The following is a 23,839-nucleotide window of genomic DNA, read 5'->3' as shown; positions in this document are numbered from 1 at the left end:
GTCATGGAATAATATTGATTGCCTCCGAGACCAAACAAGTTTGCAAACGACACCAAAATATATTAAATGTCCGAGTCACTTGTTACAGCACAAGGAGCTTGAGAGTGTACAACATAGTTCTAATGTAGGTCTTGTGGCCTCTCATGTGAGTGATGCTCTCAGCAGGACTCTCCTACAGAGTCATCCACAACCTGTCCGCCTCAGACGCCTCATCAAGGTCAGAACACCACTGCCAAGAAGAGGGCTCCAAATGAATCCATGGCAACCTGCTCCAATCGCTTCTCCAACCCCTTACAACACCCCCCACACATCCACACATCCCAGCCAGGTCAGACTGCACTGCAGACACATTAAATTACACTTCACAGCAACCACTGGAGTTGTTCTGTTACCAAACGAATAGCTTACATGCCTGGCTGTCTCCCATTTTTCCAGTCTAGGGTTGCTCCAATTGAATTGAGTCAGTTGCCACACCAAGAACAGCAACATACATATATCTCACAGAAACATATTTATTTTTACAGTGCAGACATAATACTATTGGCACTTGGATTTTAAAGAGGACCATTTTTCCTCACACATTACACAAACAGCATTTAAGTTAACATAATGAAAACATCTGCAAGTTTTAAACCTTTGACTCCCACATAGTCTAACAGTTTTGTACGAAAAGATGTAGGCATAGACATCTTAGTTGGCAGGCACAAGATCAACCAATTCACAATAAAGGTAAGCACAAAGGTTATGAAGGACTTCGGTGCAAAGACTCAAAATGATTACAGCAAATGCATCTTTGACAACAGAACGGCAGTCTAAAACATAAATAACGTAGGCAGTTAATCCCTCTTGCATTTTTTCCTGATCTCATCTCTTTGGCTAAAGGTTATGGGCTTACATATATCCAGCTTGATGCGTGCAAAACACGCCTACTCTACCCTGACTTGATACCTTAATGCCAGCTTGCCTAAATGGCCTCGGTTTAAAAAAAATAAAAAATAAATTAAAAAAAAGCAAGTTAATGCTTCTCCTTCACTGGATGTGCAACCTCTAAAAATATATTGTTTCCTGATCAATTTCTTCAGATCAATTTTTGCTGTCTCCCCTTAATGTGACTTATTATTTTTATATGTGTGTAGTCTAAAACCTCATACAAAAATACAACTCTGCACACTTGTCCTGCAGCAGGATTGATGAAGGTTATAATAAATTCTGTGTAGCTTCTAAGTTTTCTGCAAAAATATAGTTTGTATAATTCACAATATCCTTTTTCGCAATCATGAAAATAAAAAAGCTAAAAAAATGTGCTTTGTTCTTTAATAAACAGATTTTCTTTAAAAATGTGGAGATGACCTCTAAAATGTAAAAGGGAATGTAGTATTTTTAAGTATCTTCTGACCATTTGTATAACATTTTCCCTAAGCACAATTCTCAGTAATTCCTTCCTATTCCCTCTACATGTCCTTCATGTAAGTCTTTACAAAAGTGTCTAAAATTCTAGAAAATTCTGTCCCACTCTGCATTTACTGCTCATGACATTCAGATGGCAAACAGATGAACATGCACAGTAACATACTGTAAAATCATTCAAACATACAATACTGTTAAAAACAACACAGCTGATTAGTATTATTTGTCAGCACAAGATTAAACATGACAAAGACATAACAGGCAGTAGGTCTAACCCAGTTCTTACCTCCACTCAACAGCACTATTTATTGCATTGATGAGGATTAAACATGTATAGCATACTAACTTAGTTTCATAAACATACTAAACATTTGCATCTTAGAGCATATTTTGGAAGATGCTAATGGTTTGTTTGTGTTAAGTTGGAGCTACCTTAAAACTGAAAGCCATTTCCTTCATTTCTAAAAGCAAAGTAAATAAGAGTAGAGTGTCAGTGGCAGCCTTCTGTCTCCTTCACTCTCCTCCATTCCCCTCCACGGCCACTGCAGAGCAGAATCAGCCAGGGCGCATGTCTGCCATCACTGGAGCAAAAACCACGGATACAGTTGCCAGGTGACCGTTTCTATGCAGAGAGATTATGTAAGTGGGGCACGTGGGCGATGATGTAATGGCTAAGGGGGAGGAGAGAATACACCTCCTTCACTGTTTTGCTTCTTTTTTTTGCCTTCTTCCTTCCTTGGTAATGAAATGAGGGGATTGTAGTGGGAAGGTGAAAGAAGGACAGTGATCAAAAGGGAGAGGAAGTGAGACACGGAGCGCAGACAAAGAAAGAGAGGATTAATGAAGGGAAGAGAGCAGATGATGAGATGGAGAGAACGCACATGAAAGGAAGAGAACAAAACATCAGGGGAGAAAAGAAAAATCAACACCATTATTTGTCTGTGCCAGACATCAATATGCTGTTTTGTATTCAAGGTCATCTGGCCTTAAGACCAATTTCCCATTACGTTAATGGAATGGCCATTAACGCATGCAGTTAACCTTACCTTCCCTTTTTGACACACTGATTGTCCTTGGCTATGGTGACAGAAGTAATCCTGTCACTGAAAAGAGGACAAATTGGAATTGTAGGGATTAAAACATGATTTACAAACATACTTTTAATTAAATGAGACTTGCCATGACATCATTTCATTATTATAAATATTACATTGAAAGACAATACATACTGTAATTGTACATCCATCATTGAAAGATTTACTTTTTGTTACAATGCTTCTGGTAGGGCTGGCTTCTGTTATAGTAACAAAAGTGTCTAGACCCACAATTACATTATTCGAGGTACAATAAACTGCATTTTTTTTTTTAAGAAAAAACAGGCTGCAAACAATGAACATCAATGTGAATGCAAATGAATACAGAGAAATTATTTAAAGTTTTTTTTTGGTGTTACACTGTGAGTATTGCTAATTCCAATCTGCTGCACCTTTAAATTTGAAAGTATTAGAGTATGAGACAATCATCAAAGTGCCTCAATCTGCCCTCAGCTTACCATCCTTCACATCGTCAGGCAAGAGAGCATCCTGTCGGTTCCCCAGCACGAAGGCCAGCGTGGCCAGTATGGCAGCGTCCAGGATGCCCAGCATGGCCAGCACATATGCCCAGTGAACGGTGCAGTTTCCGGGGGAGAAGCTGCTCACGCTCTCCCCACAGAGGGCCCTCATCTCGGCACATTCCCAAGAGTCCGGGAACAACACACAGGCCAGAGCCAGGCAGAAGCCTGTGTGCACACATGAGACAGAGTGAAGCATTGCTGTAGATTATTTAGAACATACAGACACTTGCCGTGTTAGATTGTCTGCTCCAAACTAATTACAGTTTCATGTTGCAAAGCTTCATAAAGTAACAGACTATTACTATTTCAGAAAGGGTATTAATATCAAATAGCAAAATTAAGTTAAAAAGATGAATTATATTCCCACTACTAGACCAAAAGGAATCACAGTTCACATATGTGCATACATTTCTCAAGTATCATGTAGTTTCCAGAGTCTATATAACCTTGGTCCTGAAGATGTTGTTCTCTAACAGGTAAGTTAGACACATCCTCTCACCAAACACGCATGAACACACCTGCAGTGAGCTGCAACCAAGCACAGATCTTGTACACGGTGGCAGCATTACAAAAGCGGAAGAGGCAGAGGCAGCCAACGGACGCCCACACCATGGTCAGCGATATGCACACAAGCACGGCCGGGGACTGGAAGGCCGGCAGTGGGGTCAAGGTGCGCAGAGAGCCCCGGCACTCAGGCACGGGCCAGTCATTCTCCAGGCACACCTCGAACAGTCCCAGGGTGCCTGCCTGGGGCGGCGGGGAGCCGGGCCGGTAGTGGAGCTGGCGCGTGCCCACCCAAGAGGGCTGGATGAGGATGACGACCTCGATGACGGCGAAGCAGAGCGTGCAGACGGCCCACAGCACGCCCACGGCCCGAGCGCTGCGGACAAACTCTGTCTGGTAGAGGCGTGCCACCTCTGATGTGTGTACCTGCATGGCTGTATGAGCTGTTTTAGGGTTTAGGGGGTGAGAGGCCATCAAAGAGGTAATTAGTGTCTAAAGTTTAGCAAATGTTGAGAGCATAACAAACTACAGGTAGGAAAGGGTAGGGTGGCTATGAGAGTTTGTAAGGTTCACACAAACAGACATGAAACTGTCAGCCTAAAGGTTAAGGTTCAGGAACTGCAAAAGTTAGGGTACAGAGTCAAGGCTGATAAAGACATCATATCAACAAGTAATAGCAAACACTATAATGGTACATGCCATAAACAGGCAAACATAGGAATATGACAGGCCATGAGGCCCACAATGGTGTCAAGGTTAAAATGTCAGATAATATGGGCTGATAAGAAGGGTCACAGTGGCAATCACAATGAGACCCACAAATATGCAGTGTCAAAATAAACCTGGTCCCAGAGCAATGAGAATGCCATTTAGATAAGGGATCAGGCTATCAGGGCTAAGGAGCTGCAGCTTAATGATATCCAGAGATGGATATAAAAACACAGGAAACAGAAACGGCATGGGATGTTTATGGGTCATACTGTAAACAAGAGATACCAAACTAGTGGCAGCAGAGCAACCTGCACACCACATCGATAGGAAATATTTGCAAAGAGATGCTTTGGAACTCGAGACAAACTCATGACAACAAAAGAAAAAACAAGCTTGATGAGGACATGACCTTCACCATATGACAAACATTATTGGTGGATGGTTCCTGTGAATGAGTGTGGTGATGACAGAGCGAGATGCAAAATGGATCAAGGCAGGCAATGACAACAAAACAGAAGCCATAAAAATCACCTCTCCTCTAGGTGCTGCCTAGCTGCGAGTCTGTTTTCCAATAGCACACGGAGGCAGGAGAGAAAAAGAAGAGAGAGAAATCTAATCACAGCTCCATTAGTCTGGTCAGAGATGAAGAACGGGGGGAAATGACTCCAGAAAAAAGGAAGAGAAAACGAAAACACGCTGAAAGGAAATAGTCTCCTCCTCCCTTTTTTGGATCAGCTACAGGCCCACACCATTAGCACAGTGAGAAGAGGGGAGAGAAGGAATGAGGAGAGGAAAGAGAAGAGAGGAGAGAGGGCTTACAGGGAGCACGGGGGAGGGGAGGCGAGGCGAGGGGAGGGGTTTTCTACGCACGCCCGGATGAAATCAGTGCGCACGCAATCGCACACACTCACACACACACACACACACACACACACAATCTGCTGCAGTGCTGTGCCTCGATGCAGAATGGCAAACATAATGATTGCTCTGCTTAAGGGGCAGGGGGAGGGATGAGTAATATAATTCACAGCTCTGCCTCCAGAGCCAGTACGCCAGTGAGGGAACAAAATAATGATAGGGTAGAAGAGAGGACAAGAAAAAAAAAGATGGAATGAGTGTGTGTCACAGAAACAGGAGATGGTGCGAGTGTGTGTATGACAGAGAGATGGTCCGAGTGGATGTGACAGAGAGATGGTACGTGTGTGTGTGTGTGTGTGTGACAGAAAGAGATGTTATGAGTGTGAGGGAGACAGAGAAAAGGAGAGAGAACAGTGGGAGGGACAGATACCTAGAGGATGCACCAGTGATGTACTTCCCTGCCACGGTGCCACCAGACTCCTCTCTCTGTGCCATTTAGTTTGGTGGGCAGGGGTCCAGCAGGGGGCAGGGGTCACAGACCAATCCTGTGCAGCAGTGAAGAGTGATAATCAACCAGCGGCCCTGAATGACCTCTCCATGTTGAGAGTAATCTGTATCAGCAGTCTATCTACATACTGGGAACTATCCAGCTGTGAAAAAAGACTTAAAGCGTATACGTCATGGTGCTCAGAAAATGTATGTCCTCAATTTCATTCATATAATTACATTGTTATTATACTATTTTCTACCCTAAATATAAAAAGGCCCAACCAGGTATCACAATTGATGTATTTTAATGAGAATGTTTTCAAAGAATAAACAATAAGTTACAGATTTGTTTGCTACAGGTGAGAACAGATACATTGGCATTGGACATTTGCATCAGGTGCAGAGAGAGAGAGATGATAAAAGATATATACAAATTTAACAATTGATCCACTAACTGTCCTAAGGTATCAATGTCAAAAAATATAATAGTATTGCACTGTGAATCAGGTTCCTGGACTCATGCCTTACGCCAAAATGCTAACCAAATCAAACTGCTTTGGCAAGTTAGGCCATAATGACCAAACCCTAATTGTGAGTGGTCTGGTGGCCTGCCTCATTGGATTCACTGGTCTGCACATCATTAGCTGTACAAAACAGATGTGCTACCAACTTCTTCAAACAGTGCTGAGTAGTCAAACTCTATTGCAAAACCTGACTGAGGAGAAAATCAAACCAGTGGGTTGCGTCTCAAGTCACAGAGACTGTTAGTTATTACAATCAAGCAGCTAGGCTTGCCTTCCATGCCTACGAGTCAGACATGCAATCAAATTATCCAAAGACGATTATGATTTTCCTAACATTACATGAGTAAACGAGGAACCTCATAACAGTAATGTGATTGGCAAGAACAATATCTTGTCTAATTTATGTTACACTTATAAAAGTGTAAGAATTTAGCAACCCTGAAATGTTTCACAGTAGTCCTGTCCAAAACTCTGTGCATGTAATGTAAGGGATGTCTGTGTCTGTGTGTCACACAATACATAATATCGCTAATATACGCTAACATCAACATTCTGCAAAGCTAGCTCATCTGCAAGGTGGCAGCAGAAGCTTAACAATCAAGAGCATGGAGAGACCAACTGTAAAAATGTGGGAATTCCTTCATCCTTCACAACTCCTGTATTGTGCAGTGTGCTTCCTACGGAGCATGCCATAGGAAATTACTACCCCAAAGTGACTTGAGCATCGCTGGTGATAAGAACTAGCACCACACCTACATCATTGTGTGTATTGGATTGGCTATGATCGTGCAACACTGATAAAAAAGTGATATCGCAAAGAAAAAACACGTTATTGCAATATGACATTCACACTTCAGAAAATCTGCTGCAATCTAAAATCTCTCAACTGCAAATATGACATTAGCTCACCTCAGAAGAACTTGTGCTCATTCTGCACATCTAAAAGTGACATCTAACTGCACTTCTCATCCATTTAGATGACTGTCAGGATGCTGTGATTATGTGTACATACGGTACTAATACAGTAAGGTCAGCAGTTCAGATCGATGTCTTTGCTTGCTCTTGTTGTGTCTTAAAATTCTGCCCAAAACAAATTCTTCTGGAGGACTGAGATCTGTCAATGTTTGAGGTTGCAAACAGGTGAAAGGTAATGGTTGAGTCAGAAAGAAGATGGGGGGGGGGGTTTCAAATAATGATAAAAGTTTACATATGGTGGAGTATGATTGCTGCAGAATTCCATAATTGTCTGTAGTCACATATGATGGAAAAGCCAAGGAAAAGCTGAAGCAGCACACACTAGTTCTGCACAAAGCGGCTAAAAGGCCTCATTGGGATGTTTGGCCTAAAATACTTTTGCACTCCCATTAAAAGATACACCTAAAGGAAGGCAGAATATTGTATGCTAACAGAGACGTACAGTAAGGAGACATAAAAGGGCATGCAAAGGAGTGCAAAAGTAGTCTGAGGAACACAAAAAAAACTCACACTAAGTCCTTTTGGTACCTTTGGATCACTCAGGTGAAGTATTTTGGCAATTTTCCCCCTCATTTTTGGCACCAAACCAAAAACCAAAAGAAATGAGGGAGAAATGACAGAACAACCTCCCATTAAAAAAGATCTTTCAAAACATTAGAAAATAAAAAGTCTTTTGTATACAAACACAGCTATGGTCAGCTTATTTTCTTTCCTGGAGAACAAACTAATGTGAGGAGCACCAGAGGAGGTTCAAGGAGAAGACAGAAGATGATGGAGGCACGTCTGGGTCTTCTTAGGGAGCCGCAGCCTGTCTGATCACGACTGCTGATATTGCTTTGTGACAACAGTACTTCTCCCTGCCACCTGAGGGCGTGTTCCACACACACACACATACACGCACACACACACACACACTCTCACGGCCAGGATCCTTCGACCGGCTTCTCCACTGTAAGGGCGGGCATGTCCTGCCCAAACTTCGCCGCGTGGGCTGTGTTCTTGGCATCATAAAGGGCCTGTGGGAGAGGAAGCGCCGTCACAGGGCAACAAAATACATCTGTTCGATTAGCTGCCTCAAAAACTTGGGTGGACTGGGTAACTATAGGTTTGAAAAACAGATCTGTAATATAGAATATAAAATGTAATATGATAATATCATTATGAGGCTAATGTTCAAAGTTTGAGGAAAAGATTGATAGCACCTGTAGACTAAAATGTTTCAATTCCAATTTATATACGTTTAACTATAAAACAGTGGGATATCTGTAATAAAAATGTCTAATGAGTTATAACCAGCCAATTCATTTCTCAGACCAGAGACCTAACTTTAGTCTGACAAAAAAATTGTCACAAACAACTATAAATTCTAGTGGGTTTTTCGTATGAGCATCTTTGATAACTCAGGGGCATAACGGTCTCTGGCAGTGGCTGACCAACAGTTTGTGAGTGAGGTGGTGTATGAAAGCTTTTACCTTGTTGTCGATGTAGGACTCGCATGGGTAGCACCACACAGAGATATCAGAGAAACTCATCACCAGGGGATGACTAGACGCCACGCCATGCATCACCATGTGCTCATTAACAAAGCGACCACAAAGCACCTGGGTTTCGTCACAGGGAAACAAACAGACTAATTAAATCACAAATAATTTAAAAACTTAACCAGTAGAACATTTAGCTATGCTTAGATCATCCATTTACATCCAAGGCCATACTATACTGTTCTATATATCTCATGTTGGATACAATAAACTGTTAATATTACAGTGTATGTAGTTTCATATAGTACTCTTCTAAATGTTTAAAAACAAAAACAGTGTAAAACATTCACCTTGTAACAGCAGAGACAGACCCAGTTCTCTTCCTCTGATCCACATTCCTCACACGGTTGCTGGAAGCCTATGCCTGTAGGGGGAACAGGCTTCAGCGCCTCCAAATGGGGGCACCAGGCCAGAGGCTGCACCGCACCCTGGAGAGGAGAGTAGCAGAGTTTCAGAGCACTGCTTTCTGCTTTGAGGCATGATGCTAAACCTGAGGCGAATGTTTAAGGGAGAAAATAACTAGAAGAGATAGAGTAACTGGAAACCTGGACCTCTCTGAATGACAGAATTAACTATTTTATTCATGGTGAAAGCAAAAAATAAATGACAGAAATTTAGTTTCGGTGGGCAGGTTTCCATTACAGTTTTGGGCACTTCAATTTCGATTGCAGCCACCAATTACCCTGGCCGCCCGACTATTTCTCTGAGCTCAGTTTTGGGTCTGGTTATACCAATGGCCGTGGTAGTGATTAATCAAAGGCGTCGAGGGCATGTGATGCACGTAATGACCTCTTACTTTTTATCACGTATCAGATTTTGTTTTTGCGATATTTAAGTTTTTTCCCAATTGTTTCCATTAGGCCTACTCGCAATTTCAAAATGCGCATTAAGCAGATTAATGGAAACGCACCTACTGACACACTTTTGGGGTATTATGGTGGTTTTCCATAAAAAAATATTAAATACACTAACCATTGGAGGAAGAAATTACGAAAGACAATATGTGCTAAATTTCCAAGTTTTGATCCAAGTATCTTCAATATGAGCAAAAAACTGCCTTATAATGGTAGCATGATACACAGTGGTAAAGAGAATAAATATTTAAATCCTTACTGAATCCATCTCTTCGCCTCCACAGATGATAAAGATGCTCTTTGATGTGCCACAAGCCCCCTCAAGTTCCACACTGTCTTGGTCAACTGTTGCTATGGTCGCTGAGCCAGTTTCAGCAACCGGCTGTAAGAGGAAAATCTGATTTTAAGACATCCTGCAGATTTTTTTAAACATTTATGTCACACTGATGAGAATGTGCCATTTGCCACAGACTATAATACTGACAGCTCTATTTTTGCAACAGGAAACGTATGATACAGATTGATCAGCAAGTGTAAGCGTGCTACAGCGGTCTTCCCTAAGCACTGTTTGTTTTTACTGCTTAAACCTAAGTAAATGCAGCATCTTCGGAAATGAAACGCTGCAATTCCGTGGCAAGTGCAAAACCCACCTGTAGTCTTACCTTCGGAATCAGAAGTTCCTGGTCGGTTTTATGAATAGATTTTAGACGTAAAATATTATCGAAGAACTTTCTGTGCGATTTAAGAACACCCTTCAAAACTGATTTTTTTTTAATGAACACGAGCCCTCCTACCGCATCCACTACTCTCGTCAACTTGCGTTAGAGTAAAAACAAAATGAAGCGCTATCAGCAATAGCTACCCATCAGCCTCGCGAAGCGTCTCTGTTTTGTTTTAGCCGTGTGTTTCCACCAACGCCTATGACAGACTCTGAAATTGAAAGATTTACGCTGGTGCAAGCAGGCAGAAATGCTGATTCAGGAAAAAGTAAAGAAGGAGGGATCATAGCCTAAATGACCCACATACACTATATGACCTGTGGTGTCAACAACATCGCTGAAGATCGCCAGAATACTCTGTCCGGGATGACGAAATTCTGAGTAGACCGGTTGTCACGTATGTTTGAAGTTTATATCTTGCACACTATTTAATTGTCATGAACATGCTGTGGTAGTTTTCACCAGAACATATTGAGAATGTCAGGGGGACCACACACGGAAAGGCGAAATGTTCTGTCAACCTTCTAATCTAAAATTACGTCTGGTTTTAATGTCGTATATGTATTTCCTACACAAACCTACAGAATTAAATTGAAAAGTAGCTAACCACGGGGAAAACCAGAAGCTAACAGCTCAGCAAGGCATAGGCAGATAATTAGACCTTTCTGTTTGCTGTTTATAAGAGCTAAGGTGCTTCAAAATAGTTATTCTTACGCATAGGCTAGTGCATTGTTTGTTTGTATTTTTAATAATATATCTTTTGTAATATTCAACCAAACACACTACAGTCAATATTGAGTTATTCAATGACAGCAAGTTCTCTTGTCATCAGTGATGAAGCACCTCAAGGTTGTGTAAATTCAACTGTATTTTTCACAATATACGCTTATGTCTGTCGGCCGTACAGTTTAATCTTAATTACACCAATGATTCAACTCTTGTATCCTTACAGACCTTTCTGAAGAAACTGAATTATTACTCAAATAAATGGACCGATACTTAGTTTGCATTGTAAATGTACTTTGAGTCAAATGTTTTGTTTAGTTCTAATTAGAGTATTACATGCCAAAACCAGTCTCCCATACAACTGATACAGTTCCACGGTGCTGCCTTAATCTCTTCTTCACCACAACCGTGAGTGGAATACTGCAGTAAAGTGCCAACAACTCAGTGGTTTAGGCCACATACCTGCATCTCAGATGTAGATTGTGCATTTTCCTGTGGGTAGTCTTTGTTCTCCTCCTCCTCCTCCATGTTGTCTGAGGTCACGTTCCCAGGTGATGCTCCCTTCTTCATTTCGGATCCTTCCTGAGGGCCGGGCTTGACTTTCCGTCTGGCCCCTCCCACAGCAACTGACGATGGGCTGTTATTGGCTGAGGTAGTTGTGTTCAGGTCTAGTGAGAACAGGCCCTTGGTGAGGTCCTCCAGGCCTGACTCATTGGCAGTGCCCTGCGATGAGGCCACAGGGGAGGCTGTTTCTGGTGAATCCCTCTGCCCGGGACTTTGGGCAGGAGTCGACTGCCGCGGAGATTTTTTGCCTTTTCCAGTAGGTGTCCTCTTGCCTCTCGTTTTGGGGGAAGGCAAAGACAACCGCAGGGAATGGGGAACTGTGGACAGAAAGAGAAGTCTGGTAAGATCATGATCCTAAACTTCTGTTCATACGGTATGTAATTAGACTGTCAGAAAAAATAACATGGGACCGTGTCAGAAATCCCAAACACTGACTTTGTATTCTCAAAGAGCTCCAGTAGGGGGCGTGAGCCCGCAGGACATTGTTGATGCTGATGGCGGCATTTGGATGTGGAGGGGGCTGGGGGGGCAGCAGTGGTGGGGAGTCTCCCAGTAGCATGCTGGTGCACATGGCCATCGACTCAGAGATGGAGGTCAGGTTATAGCCACCCTGTGGAATCAACACAAACCCCATTCAGGACACGACCGGATCAAATTGAATACACTAAAATTTAGGCTATTCCTTTGGAAACTGCGGAATATTTCTGTCACAACCAGGTTTCACTTTCATGCTTTCCAATTAAAACACCATTACAACGCATGAAATCTAATAACTGAACATAAAATTTGGCATGTGAATCAGCCACACTGTGGCAGTGATTCTGAGTGGCACTGACCTCCAGAATGATGATCACTCTTCCGGCTGCCAGGGTCATGAGCTGATGGGTGAGGAGGGCATAGCCCTCAGGGGTCACCTGGTAGCCTCCCAGAGGGTCTCCCCGGGCAGCGTCGAAACCAGCAGACACCAGCACCAGGTCTGGGCTAAACTACAGGGGGAGAGAGGGGACACTTTTAAACACTGCCTCTGCTGTGCTGTACTGGAAGTTGCTGCGTAGCTCATATTAAATAATATCTGAGCACTGTCTGAGTCTCTTTGTAGATGTGTCTGATGTTGTGTGTGAATACATAGGCGGAGACAAATCACAAGATAATTGACTCAACTACTACTACAGTCAATCCTTTAATATCTCCTGTCCCATTTTGGTTTCCTGGACATCAGTAACTGAGTGCCCAAATCGATACAAGATAACATCATGGGTAAAGAATTGTTTGGAAAAAGACACAAAATGTATTTGTCCTGGGCACCTAGCCAAGTCGTTTGCTTCCAAACCAATAAGCATCTATATGTACATTAGCATTTCTGAAAAAAAAACAAAATATATTTCCTACTTCCGTGGCGATGGGCATGACAATGTGGTGGAAGGCTGTCAGGTACTCTGAGTCTCCCATCTTCCCTCCACTCCAGGGAATGTTGACGTTGAAGCCACGACCTTTTTCCTCCCCGACTTTGTCATAGTCGGCATCCTCAGAGTTAGGGAAGAATGTACCATCCTCATATCGATGTAGTGAGACGTACAGCACACTGCGAAAGGCACAAGAGCCAAAAAAAAAATAGTAAGATTCATGATTCATATCATCCTTGATTTATTTTCATTAATAAACCCGGGTGGAATCTGGGCTTGCTGCAGTGTGACTGAAGACAGAAGTTTTCCACTGTTGATGTTCAGCCACTGACTCACTTGAACTACAAAATGTAAAGGCAATTTGTCTTGTTCTTCAAACTCTGTTGCAAGGAGCTAGCCAGCACCGCCAACTTTAAGGTCAGAATTTCAGTCACTTGGGCACATAATCTGTTTTCCGAAAAGTTTGCATTCACTGTACAGAACATTACTTCTGAAGAGGAGCTTGAAGCTAAATACCAAATACTCACACTATTTGTTCCACAAGTTCTCTGACGTTAAATCTGATGTCAGAGTAGTCCTAGCCCTCTTTGAACCTGAGGTGGTGATATGTGGCAGAACTCTTCACTTGCATTTACATTTATTACCTCCGTCAAGGAGGATATGTTTTCTTTACATTTGTTTGTCTGTATATCTGCCTGTCAGCAGGACGATGCAAAAACTACCAGGCCGATTTTCATGAAACTTGATGGAGGGGTGTAGTATGGGCCAAGGAAGAACCCATTGGATTTTTGAGCCATGGTGGAAGTCTGCGCTCTCCGAGTACCCTTCTATGAATTTAGTCTTTTCCTCGATGATTTCATCCAAAGAAGCATAGGAGCACATAGTGAAGGTATAGCTAGCAGTATACTTGCGCTCGATGGAAGGTAAATCTATTACCTTTATACCCTATTCCAGGGTCACTTCATCAAAAAGGAGGTCATGGCTTTAAGCTGTAGATGAGGCCCCACCTGTCATCCTCCATGAAGATATGCTGGGTGCCGTTGCCGTGGTGAACGTCCCAGTCCAAGATGAGAACCCGCAGCGGCTTATGGCTGGGCGAGAGGCTCTGAGCATAGCGCGCCGTCAGCGCCGCCGTGTTGAAGAAGCAGAAGCCACATGCCTTGTCTACCTCAGCGTGGTGACCTGGAGGCCGGACAATGGCCACAGCGTTTCTCACCTTCACAGTGACAAAAACACAAGCAGAGAGGAGATGAGTGAAACATAAAAATAAAAAAAATTCAGCTTTCACATCTAATCATGTCCTCCAGTAAATGAAATCAGCCTGAAATCAATAAAGCTTAATTGAACACTGGGTGAATACCTCTCCAATCAGAACAGCCTGTGCAGCGTTGAAGCAGGCCCCCGCTGCCAGACGGGCGCACTTGTAGCTTTCATTGTTGATGAAGATGGAGTTGTACTCTCCCCCCAGCCTGTGCAGGTCTCGGGGCTTCATAGCCTCGGTGCCCTTGATTTTCTGGATGTGCCCGACGCTGAGGATTTAAGAATGAAGTAGAGGTGATTGACGGCCGTTTAGGTAATTACAGAAGGCATTTTGTCATGTAAATATTATTTAGATGTTTATGACTTGATTATACATTCATTTTTTGACAGATATTTCTCTCATAATTCATTTAAATTAAAGTCATGTTTTTTAATCCACCCATTCTCTGGCCCTTTTGATGTCACCTGATGTCACAAAAGTCTGATAATTTTCTGTTCAGTACACCAGAACTGGTGCCCCTGAAGTCTAGGTTGGGAAACCCCTCCTGCCATACCTGTGACACAGAGCCAGCTCTTTCTCTGTGGCCAGACGAGCAGGTATGCTGTAGCATCGGGCAACCAGTCCCAGGTCCTCATGCCGCGAGAAAATGCGAGCAATCCTCATTGGCTGTTCTGGGTGATGACTGGAACAGCATAGAACACAGACAGTATGCATGTCATATACACACATATATTGACATGCATACATCACATTGCAGAGGTATTTTGATGTACAGTATATGACAGTATACAGTTGCACACCAGTGTCTCTTACTTCAGCTGCTATGGACACAAACTGCATATATGCCCACACCAAACAAATCAGACAGAAGCTATCTGACAATTATTAAGATGACAATTATTTAAATTAGGTGTATTAAGCTAATCAGGAATAGGAAATTATTTAGCAATTGCAGTATTGTGTGTCTCTCATCGCAAACCTGAGAAAATGGCCAGACATGTACAATAGAGAACAGGGTTGAAAGACAATCCTGCATTTGAATGTCTTACACATCCCACATGTTGTGGTGCTCCATCATCCTTTGGTCATATACTAGGCCAGTAAGCTGGCTGCCTGGTTGGTCCTCGTTTGGTTCATCTGACTGCTGTGGTAGGGGACCTCCCTCTGGAAACCAAACACAAGCAAATTGCAGCACGCAGGGGAGGCCAGCAGTCCCACCACAAAGACACACAGACACACACTAGCCTTACTGGGTCCAACCCTGGCATACACTAGAACTACAATCTGCACTTTCCAAAAAAGACCAATTACAATTACAAGACCACATGCATTGTAAATAATATGCGTAATAGACTCCTGTTTTAGCAATTTCAGAGTACTGCAGTTCATACCAAATGTCTGAAGACAGGACCAGTGCGGGTAAAGGGCAGTGATGGTCTCTGAGATGGACGTAAGGGCACTGCAACAAAGACAAATACAGATCAGCACTTTAACACTTTAACACATTCCATTCAACAAATTTGATCTAAATGGCTCCAAGTGCAGTTCAGATGTGCTAGTCCTTAATCACACGGTTTTCAGCGTTTCAGCATACCATCCTGAATCAGTCACTAGACAATTGCAGCACAATTCAGAATTAGATGTACTTGGGCTACGTGCCATGTCGTTATAAGCTTGATAGATCACAACTAATGTGGCCCACTAGAACCCTGAGATGGCACTGGTGTCTCCAGGATCCTCACCTTTCACACGGAGCCACAGGCGCATTAAGGCGGGGACAGGAATCGCCCAGTAATGACTTCAGGCAGGCACAGGCACCCTTCGCTGTGGACTGCAAGTTATATCCACCCTACAGGATGAGACAAACAGCGCAAGGCAAGCATAAGATTAAGGGGCATCAGCAACATCGTCCAGTCAGAGCTGAAGTGCAAATTCCAGGATTCCAAAGCAGTGAAAGCATTTAGGGTTTAAGTTTACTGGATAGGCTGATATCTGTGGCTGTGTGGCATTCAAACATGGCATGACTTTTTATTATTTTATTTACTTATCTTCTAACGTCCTAGTAGTATTTCTAAATACAATTATTAGTTTTATAAAATATTAATGATTACAATTATTATAACATATAAATAATATAATAAAAATATTAAAATACTTTTTAATAAAATGGATATGAGAGTAGTAAGTATAACAGAAATAGTAACAATCCCTCCAGTGGACCCAATAGCTACTGTTGAAGGTGTGCAAGCGCAGGCAAGGTGGGTTTTGTTGTTGTTACCTCCAGGGCAAGTACTAGTCTACCCTGAGCAAGACCTTTCAGCAGGTGAGTTAGGACAGCAAAACACTGGGGACTGGCAGACATCTCTCCCTGTAGACCGACACACAAAACACACAAGCGCACGCGCGCACACACACAAGAGGGAAAGAACATCCGTGAAATGGCACGCAATACAACACCAAACACAGTTATGTCTACATTTAAATTTCCCAGGGAAATGTTGTAGAGCAAATGTTGTAGAGCAATTCCCTACCTTGGGGTCCCCAACCACAGCATCAAAGCCTGCGGCCACCAACACTAGCTCTGGCTGGAACTGCAGGTGACAAAACCAGACATGTATAATACTTGTGTGAATCAGATAGGACACAGTGGTATGCTGTGCACAGCCATGCCTCAGGCTGTACCACTTATAAGCTGCTTACATGTGCATACAGTTAATGATCTATTTTACATAGAAAAGTGAAAAGTGAAACCAGCAGCATCTTCTAAAGTTTTTAGTTTAAATATTTAGTGGACGCTTTTGTCCAGAGCGACTCAATTTTTTTCTTTTTCTTTCAATCTTCTGTCTGTACCTCATAAGCCACAGGCAGGAGAAGCTGCTGAAAGGCCGTCAGGTAGTCTCCATCTTTCATTCCCGTCTACGAGAGGAAGACAAAACAGAGCATTAACTCTGAAACAGACCAACACAAACACACGAGAGAGAAGACAACAGGCCATGTCCACGATGTGTCTAGTGCCTCAGTCTGAGGTCAAGAGTCCAGGAAAGAGAGAAAGACAGACAGACACAAAACAGAAGACAGACAAGCGCGGGGGGGGAAAGAGGAAGGACAAGAGAAGGGAGAGTGATGTGGTGGCAGGGAGTCCTCAGCCCATAACTGAACCACCTCATCAGTGAGAAGAGCCTAGTCAGCAGCACACCTGATTCCAGGGCAGGTTGATATTGTAGCCCTCTCCTGGACCAGTGCCAATCACATTGCTGTCAGAGTCCTTCAGGTGAGGCCAGAACGCTCCATCCTCATACCGGTGCACTGAGAAGTACAGCACGCTGCAGGAGCACAGAGAGGTAAGGACAGAGGGGGAGAGAGAAAGAACAAGAGAGTATGAGATACCCATACACAGCATTACTTTGGCAAAATGAAAATGAGTTCTATGGCTACAAATTCAAAACAGTCTTCAAAGTAGCAGTGAAACTTGAATGACTTTGTATGAAGAGGCATATTTACCTTGGATCCTCTTGAAAAATGTATTGGATTCCTTGCCCATGATGCACATCCCAGTCCACAATTAAGACTCTACAAATAACCATGATTGTTGTCATTAGCCATGTGCTGTCAGTTCATTCATAGTGACTGAAAGCCAAGGGAAAACAACATCAGGCTTACCGTTTTACCCCGTGTTGCTTCTGAGCATAGCGTGCTGCTATTGCCAGGTTATTAAACATGCAGTAGCCATTCATTTGGCCAGCCTGAGCATGATGGCCTGGTGGCCTGTAAACAGGGTGGGTTTATAAACAACGTTTTAACACCAAGGCATAAATGTGATATCGGAATTACTTATTCCTAGTCAAGTATTTCTCAAGTAGGCCAACAACTCTAATATGCCTCATTCAGATGAGCACATTCTGTAAAGATCCTACTTAATACATCAGCGGTGTACATCTCTAGCAGGTAGATTAGGCATCCCTACACAGAATGAGGTCACTATGACTTACCTGGCAATAGAGAAGCCATTTCGGATCTCTGACATCATCACCTTATCGACTAGCTGCAGGACAGCACCCACAGCTAAGGAGGCACATTTAAAGGAATTCTGTGGAAGAGTTCCACAATGAAGACATACAATTCACATACATTATGAGTAGGTTAGAGGAGAAACTTGATTTTTTATAGGCCAACTTACTGGATGGATGAAGATGGAGTCATAAGTGTCAGACAGAGACTTCAGCTCCTCTTCCGCCATCGTCGCTGTCCGAGTCATGAGCTCGATGTATTCTTTCCTGGAAAGGCCAGGGGAATGGTGTCAAATGAAACAGGAAATTAAGCATCATTATCAAGTGTTTAAAATGATCAACATCAAATTCATAGGCACCTAGAAATCAGCTGGTTGGCAATGGTACCAGAAACATGGTTACAGACTTAAAGGTGCAGCACGCGATTCTACTCCCATAGACTTTTTGTCAGATTGAGCAAATTGCTTCTCTCAGTCCTCTAGCTGTCCGTTCAGCGTTTGCGCTACAAGAATATTACAGTCATGTCAGTCTTACAGCCAAAGAACAGTGCTTCAGGAGCACGGAAGGGAAGGGTGCAATCTGATTGGCTGTTGAGCTCAATATCAACAAACTTTTGCGAATCCGCAACCAAAAGAGGGACTGCATCTTAGGCTAAGAATGCAAATAGGTCAAATATGACTTACGTGTGAACAAGCAACAGCTCCTCCTCTGTGGCAACTCTGGGCTGAAATGGAAACAGATGACAAAGTCCAGTAAAGAACTGAAGGAATGGAAGTCATGCACTGATTGGCAACTGGAACAATACTGGAGTGTAAAGTGCTTTTCTTACCTCCACACTCACACAGCGGGCAAGCAGACCCTGCTTTTCAGCCATGTCCATCACAGCACTGATTCGCTCTGGGCATTCTGGATGGCTGAGCGGGGACACCCAAATGCACAACATTAAATGGTCTGCAGTTGTAACAAACCTGAGTAATGTTGAAATAAATGTCCAAGCCTGTGTACAAGCACTCATTTATTTGACTTCTACAACATCGTTTCCACTTATTTCATACATACTAGAAAAGTAGCTTCAATTATGTGCAATTGTTAATACTGTGATGCCCAAAGGGTGACAAATCAAGGAGAGCAAATTGAAGTGCAGTATATGAAAATAATTCCAAAACAAACATAATGTTTCTTTACATATATGATGTAACTGTAGATATAGAAAATGTGTAAGCCTGAACTGCAAATGAACGGCAGAATAGTGCCAGACAGCAGAATAGTGGTGGTTTAATTGTTTACAAATAAACAGAAGTTGCATCAATGTTTAATCTTTTGTAGTTATGTAAAAAGGCAAAAGGGTCAACCTAATCTGTGTGTGAGGTTACATATAAAAGAGATGGAGAGAGCACAGACAAAGAACCTCCCCAGGCACCTAGCACCTAGAAGGAGCACAGGCCATTGATTACATCACTCCATCAGGAGGAGTATCAGGAGTGGCCCCATTTATTTCATTTCTCCTTCCACGTCCCCGCACCAGTAGTTCATGGGCAACCTCTCTTTCGCTTTCCTTGGGGCTTCCATTTCAGGGCCTGTTTTGTGAAGGTGTTTGCAGACTTGCCCCATCCACCTCCATTTCCTCTTTAATATCTGCTTCTCAATCCTACATCGTTATAGGAATATTGTTGGTTCAGTTTATCTTCATAATCTTTGATTTCTTGATGTTTGAACATAGACCTAGCTTATTGGTGGTAGCTGTTAACAGCGTTGACAAGTCTTGTATTCATTGATGGGTGCTTGAGAGAAGTGTTATTTTTTCCGCAAAGTTGAGGTCATCTAGTGGCTGCCATAAGGTCCACTATATTCCATTTCACCCTCCTGTTGTTGTTTCTTTCATTATCCAGTCTACAGCCAACAGGAACAAAAAAGGTGCCATCAAACATCCTGGTTTCACCCCGGTGTTGACAGTGAACCTTTCATGACATCTTGTTGTAAGAGTTCTTTATGATACAGATGAACTTCCTCTCTTGAGCATCCTCACTTGTTAGAATGTTTCTTTGTATTTCTTTTACTTGATTACATTTGCCAGCTAGTTTCTTTGTGGTGTCGTAGAGGGTCTTCATGTTTCCATGAGCTGATGCCTCATCTGCTTGTGATGCAAGTTTGTTCGAGTACTCTATGTTGTTCCTTCTGATATTTCTGCATACCTCCCCGTGTGCTCTGTTACACTCATTTTGTGCATCTGCTTTCTCACTTCTTGTTCTGCTTGAATTGCATCTTTTTTATGTCTCTGGGACAAAAAGTCACGGAGCTTTGACAACAAGACCAACATTTTCCTCCACAGGGATCTCAACTTGGAAGTGTTAAGCATCTCCCTTTGTTGTAGAATTGCATCGGCTCACACTAAGGCTAAACCCTAAACCAACATGCAGTGAACAGGCAATGATATTATTCATAAGATGCCTTTACCTTGTATCCCAAAGGCAGTGGTATTGAGTGAAAATATCTGAGGAGACAAGGCCTGTGCCAGCAGCTCTGGTCCGGCTGTGCAAATCCTACAAACACACCATACAAACGGACACCCATGCAGTGAAGAGCTTTTCAACGCAACTGGCAATCTTTTTTCACTCATTCATCTTTCTCTAGCCACTTTGTCAAAACGTTTTTCTCACAGGCATGATTTCTAAATGATCAACTTCAAAAATACTCTCAATGTGTATATTATCAGATATCAGGGAAAGCAAAAAATATGTAACAAACCAGGTTTTTCAGCTGATTGCTTATCTCTTCTTCTCCCTTGCTTCTGTCCATTCTTCCTTTTCTTCTAGCTTCTTGAAGGGCGGACTTTTTACCTTTACCCTTATTGCTTTCCCTCTGCGGGGGAACAGAAAAGAGTTAACTGATGAAGAACTTCATACAAGGAACAACGGCACAGCAGGTGTGCACTTTCAAAAACACTCTCAGAAGTAAGTATGCCCTGACCAATTATTTAACTGATACACCAACAAACAAGCCTGCCCAACCTTTAAATGTTCACTCGTCATTAAAAACACACCCCTGGCTAAGGAGTCAAATTCCAGATGTCATGGTAATGATTAACTTGGAGACCTGAGTTTTCCACATGTGATTTATTTTACTCGTGCACAACTGAGTAACAAATACAATAACACTGTAGAAGCTGCAGCTACCGTAACATTGCTGTCAGTGTATTCTAGGGGTGCTTTTGGACATATGCGCTAAAGTCTTTGCTACCCGCCACATTCTCCCTAAAAATCAGATACTGAAATACCACAGAAAATAAGTAGATAGAGTATGGTCAGAATACAAGACAATCAATTTTTGAATACTTTCATGTCCCAACATAAATATAGGAAAAAGTGATGGTACTTCAGCTGGTCTGCGTTCTGAAGATGCCCTGCAGGTGTACAGGGTGATGGATTACTTAAATCAACAAAGATAAACTGGTTGAATTTTAATCTGAGTCAGAACTTCTCCAGGACAGAAGATGTGCCTTGTCTTTTTTATTTTCATCTAAAGACAGGGCTGGAATTTGCCTATTTGAAAGACATGAGTACTCTGACTAAAATATTCTGCTGGTTGGGTCTTTTAGTGAACCAGAAGCTGGAGAATGAGAGATGCTCTACTAGCAAGCTAATGTTTCGTTAAACAATGAAACAATAATGTTGCAATGTTGGTGATTTTGGGGGTGTCCTACATTCTTAGACCTCATATTTGACTTATTTCTTACTTTAGTTGTGTTGTCTGTAGGCTGTGGAGATCTGCCAGAACCCTTCGACGCCATGGGTCCGAAAGGATCGAGGCCAGAATCCATCGCAATCTCACACCTTCCCTTTACTTTCTGCAGCCGCCTATTACAGATCATATCACGGGCCAAACATTAATCCATCTAAATATCAGAAAACCATAACACTGAAACGATTCAAAACACTAGATCAACAGCCAGAAAATGTGAATAATTCTTATGATCCATCTAATAGTTCTTGACTCAAAGGTTGTGTTCTTGACGATGAAGTGAGGTGCATTATTCAAAATGTATCTTCATCTCTTTTGAAAGATATCCGTGAGGACCTCGCGGTCCAATGCTGTTTCATAGTATTCCAATTTCACGTTACAATCATAATGTTTCCGCGACTGTTTTCCTGCGATACAATAGTATCGTCCTGCATCTGAAGTTTCAATTGTGCAAGTGTATGTTATCGATACAAATTCAACCTTTGATTTTTTTACAGACTTTATTAGGGAATTCAATTTTTTCTGTTATTGGTAAGACATACAGATAATAGTATGGATTTACTGAATGGTCATGTATGTTAGCAACCGACTGCCCAACATTCAAAAATAATTCGTGCTAGCCTGGCAGCCCTGTGTTCGTTGGCTAGCTATTGACAGCGTTTACAGCGCCACTCTCTCACTTTTGAACTAGACATAAACGGGTGAGACAACCGAATCATATGTGCGACAGGACTACACTATAGGCAACAACAGACTTATATTGCAAATATGGATGAACTACACTTACGTTTGATGATATGTTGTCCATATACTAGTTACCCATTTACTAAGCGCGAAGTAGCAACACACGCCCCTAGCTTGTGAAAGTCGCAGAAGAATGACGTCGGTTCGCATTATTTTGGAGGTGTCACTCTTGCTTGGAATCACTTAGGAAATATTTGGAATTACTAACTATTTTTTGTTGAAGGACTTTTCACAGTGGTTGATCACTTTCATACGCCTAAAGGCTCCCCTGTGTTCATAATGTTATCAGTTTTTGGAATTTATTTAAACTGCCTGTAGCCTCCTAAACTGTTTAATACTTGTGCAGTTATTGTTATTTAGAAGGTCAACACTAAGATCCTGTCAAAATTGTGACGTCTTAGATTGCCACTTCTCAATCAGTTAAAGGGTATATGATATGATATAAACCGAGAGCTGCACAGAGTATCCCAAATTATATAGGTGATCCTAGATAGGAAAGGGCCAATGGACCTCATGTTAAATGAATAGTAGCTATTAAAGAGAAGGGGATGAGAGTGATTACAAAGAGTGACAGGTTTGGCAAACAAGAAATAAACCACAACCTACAGCTGGATATCACTTGAGCGTTGGTTGATGGAAAATGTAAGCAAATCCATAACTGTAATCTCTTGCTCTTAGCCAAGGAACAGCAACATTGTATTGAGTTCCTCAGATTTAGTCATTTTTCATTGTAGCAGACGCTTTTAACCAAAGCGACTTACAAATGTGCGACTTACAATGTATACACATTTTACATTTACACTGATGGCACACTGCACATCAGGAGCAATTAGGGGTTCAGTGTCTTGCTCAAGGACACTTTGACAGGGAATCGAACTAGCAACCTTCTGATTACTAAACGACTTCTCTACCACTGTACCACTGTCGCGCCTGTCAGATGAGTTAAGCATGATTCTACATTATGTGAAACCCATGTGTGGATATGATGATTCCAATCCAATTTGGCACACTTGTGTTGAGTGCTAGAAATTTGAATGAAGTTACAGTTTTACCCCTGGATTTGAGTTTTTGGCACATTTATTACTAAAAGATGAGGGACAGAAGGTGACAGCCACTCAGACATTCAGTGATTTGCCAAAAAATGTAGTAACTTCTGAAGTGTTATCTCTGTAACAAAAACAAAGTGCATTCCAAAGTAA

At 42.3% G+C, this 23,839-nt stretch overlaps 2 protein-coding genes across 3 annotated transcripts; both read right to left on the bottom strand.

Annotated features, from left to right (window-relative positions):
- Positions 1-498: 498 nt before the first annotated feature.
- Positions 499-5,046, bottom strand: lhfpl4b (LHFPL tetraspan subfamily member 4b). Of its 2 annotated transcripts, none has more exons than XM_031566182.2 (5): positions 4,769-5,046; positions 3,541-3,969; positions 2,960-3,187; positions 2,454-2,510; positions 499-2,138 (listed from the first exon to the last, which is right to left on the bottom strand). In XM_031566182.2, the coding sequence occupies exons 2-4, from the start codon at positions 3,956-3,958 to the stop codon at positions 2,485-2,487; spliced, it is 672 nt and encodes a 223-aa protein (XP_031422042.1). In that variant the 5' UTR covers positions 3,959-3,969; positions 4,769-5,046; the 3' UTR covers positions 499-2,138; positions 2,454-2,484. The 2 variants fall into 2 exon arrangements, with proteins under 2 accessions (XP_031422042.1, XP_012681459.2); XM_012826005.3 differs by having other exon boundaries at positions 499-2,142; positions 4,769-5,044.
- An 826-nt stretch (positions 5,047-5,872) lies between these two features.
- On the bottom strand, positions 5,873-22,767 carry hdac6 (histone deacetylase 6). The gene is made up of 28 exons (XM_031566181.2): positions 22,684-22,767; positions 21,892-22,012; positions 20,904-21,017; positions 20,613-20,698; positions 18,988-19,072; positions 18,842-18,882; positions 18,329-18,425; positions 18,141-18,238; positions 17,812-17,916; positions 17,653-17,721; positions 17,348-17,474; positions 17,002-17,067; positions 16,683-16,742; positions 16,430-16,519; positions 15,894-16,000; positions 15,543-15,610; positions 15,201-15,315; positions 14,705-14,833; positions 14,251-14,419; positions 13,898-14,106; positions 12,877-13,069; positions 12,324-12,473; positions 11,923-12,097; positions 11,386-11,804; positions 9,738-9,860; positions 8,915-9,052; positions 8,556-8,684; positions 5,873-8,099 (listed from the first exon to the last, which is right to left on the bottom strand). The coding sequence occupies exons 2-28, from the start codon at positions 21,973-21,975 to the stop codon at positions 8,001-8,003; spliced, it is 3,345 nt and encodes a 1,114-aa protein (XP_031422041.1). The 5' UTR covers positions 21,976-22,012; positions 22,684-22,767; the 3' UTR covers positions 5,873-8,000.
- Between the last annotated feature and the right edge of the window lie 1,072 nt (positions 22,768-23,839).

The sequence above is a fragment of the Clupea harengus genome, chromosome 4 (genome assembly GCF_900700415.2).
Source record: "Clupea harengus chromosome 4, Ch_v2.0.2, whole genome shotgun sequence".
Classification (NCBI taxonomy): domain Eukaryota; kingdom Metazoa; phylum Chordata; class Actinopteri; order Clupeiformes; family Clupeidae; genus Clupea; species Clupea harengus.
The sequence above is the reverse complement of the archived record's forward strand: the minus strand, read 5'-3'. Positions and strand labels throughout refer to the sequence as shown.

Excerpts from the sequence above, each read along its gene's own strand:
- lhfpl4b (XM_031566182.2), bottom strand. The coding sequence starts at position 3,958 with ATGCAGGTACACACATCAGAGGTGGCACGCCTCTACCAGACAGAGTTT. Across the intron at positions 3,188-3,540 it reads TTGGTTGCAGCTCACTGCAG|GCTTCTGCCTGGCTCTGGCC; the intron begins GTGTGTTCATGC and ends GTGTGCACACAG. Across the intron at positions 2,511-2,959 it reads GCCTGACGATGTGAAGGATG|TGACAGGATTACTTCTGTCA; the intron begins GTAAGCTGAGGG and ends TCCTCTTTTCAG.
- hdac6 (XM_031566181.2), bottom strand. The coding sequence starts at position 21,975 with ATGGATTCTGGCCTCGATCCTTTCGGACCCATGGCGTCGAAGGGTTCT. Across the intron at positions 21,018-21,891 it reads CTACAGACAACACAACTAAA|AGGGAAAGCAATAAGGGTAA; the intron begins GTAAGAAATAAG and ends GTTCCCCCGCAG. Across the intron at positions 19,073-20,612 it reads CACTGCCTTTGGGATACAAG|CCATCCAGAATGCCCAGAGC; the intron begins GTAAAGGCATCT and ends GTCCCCGCTCAG.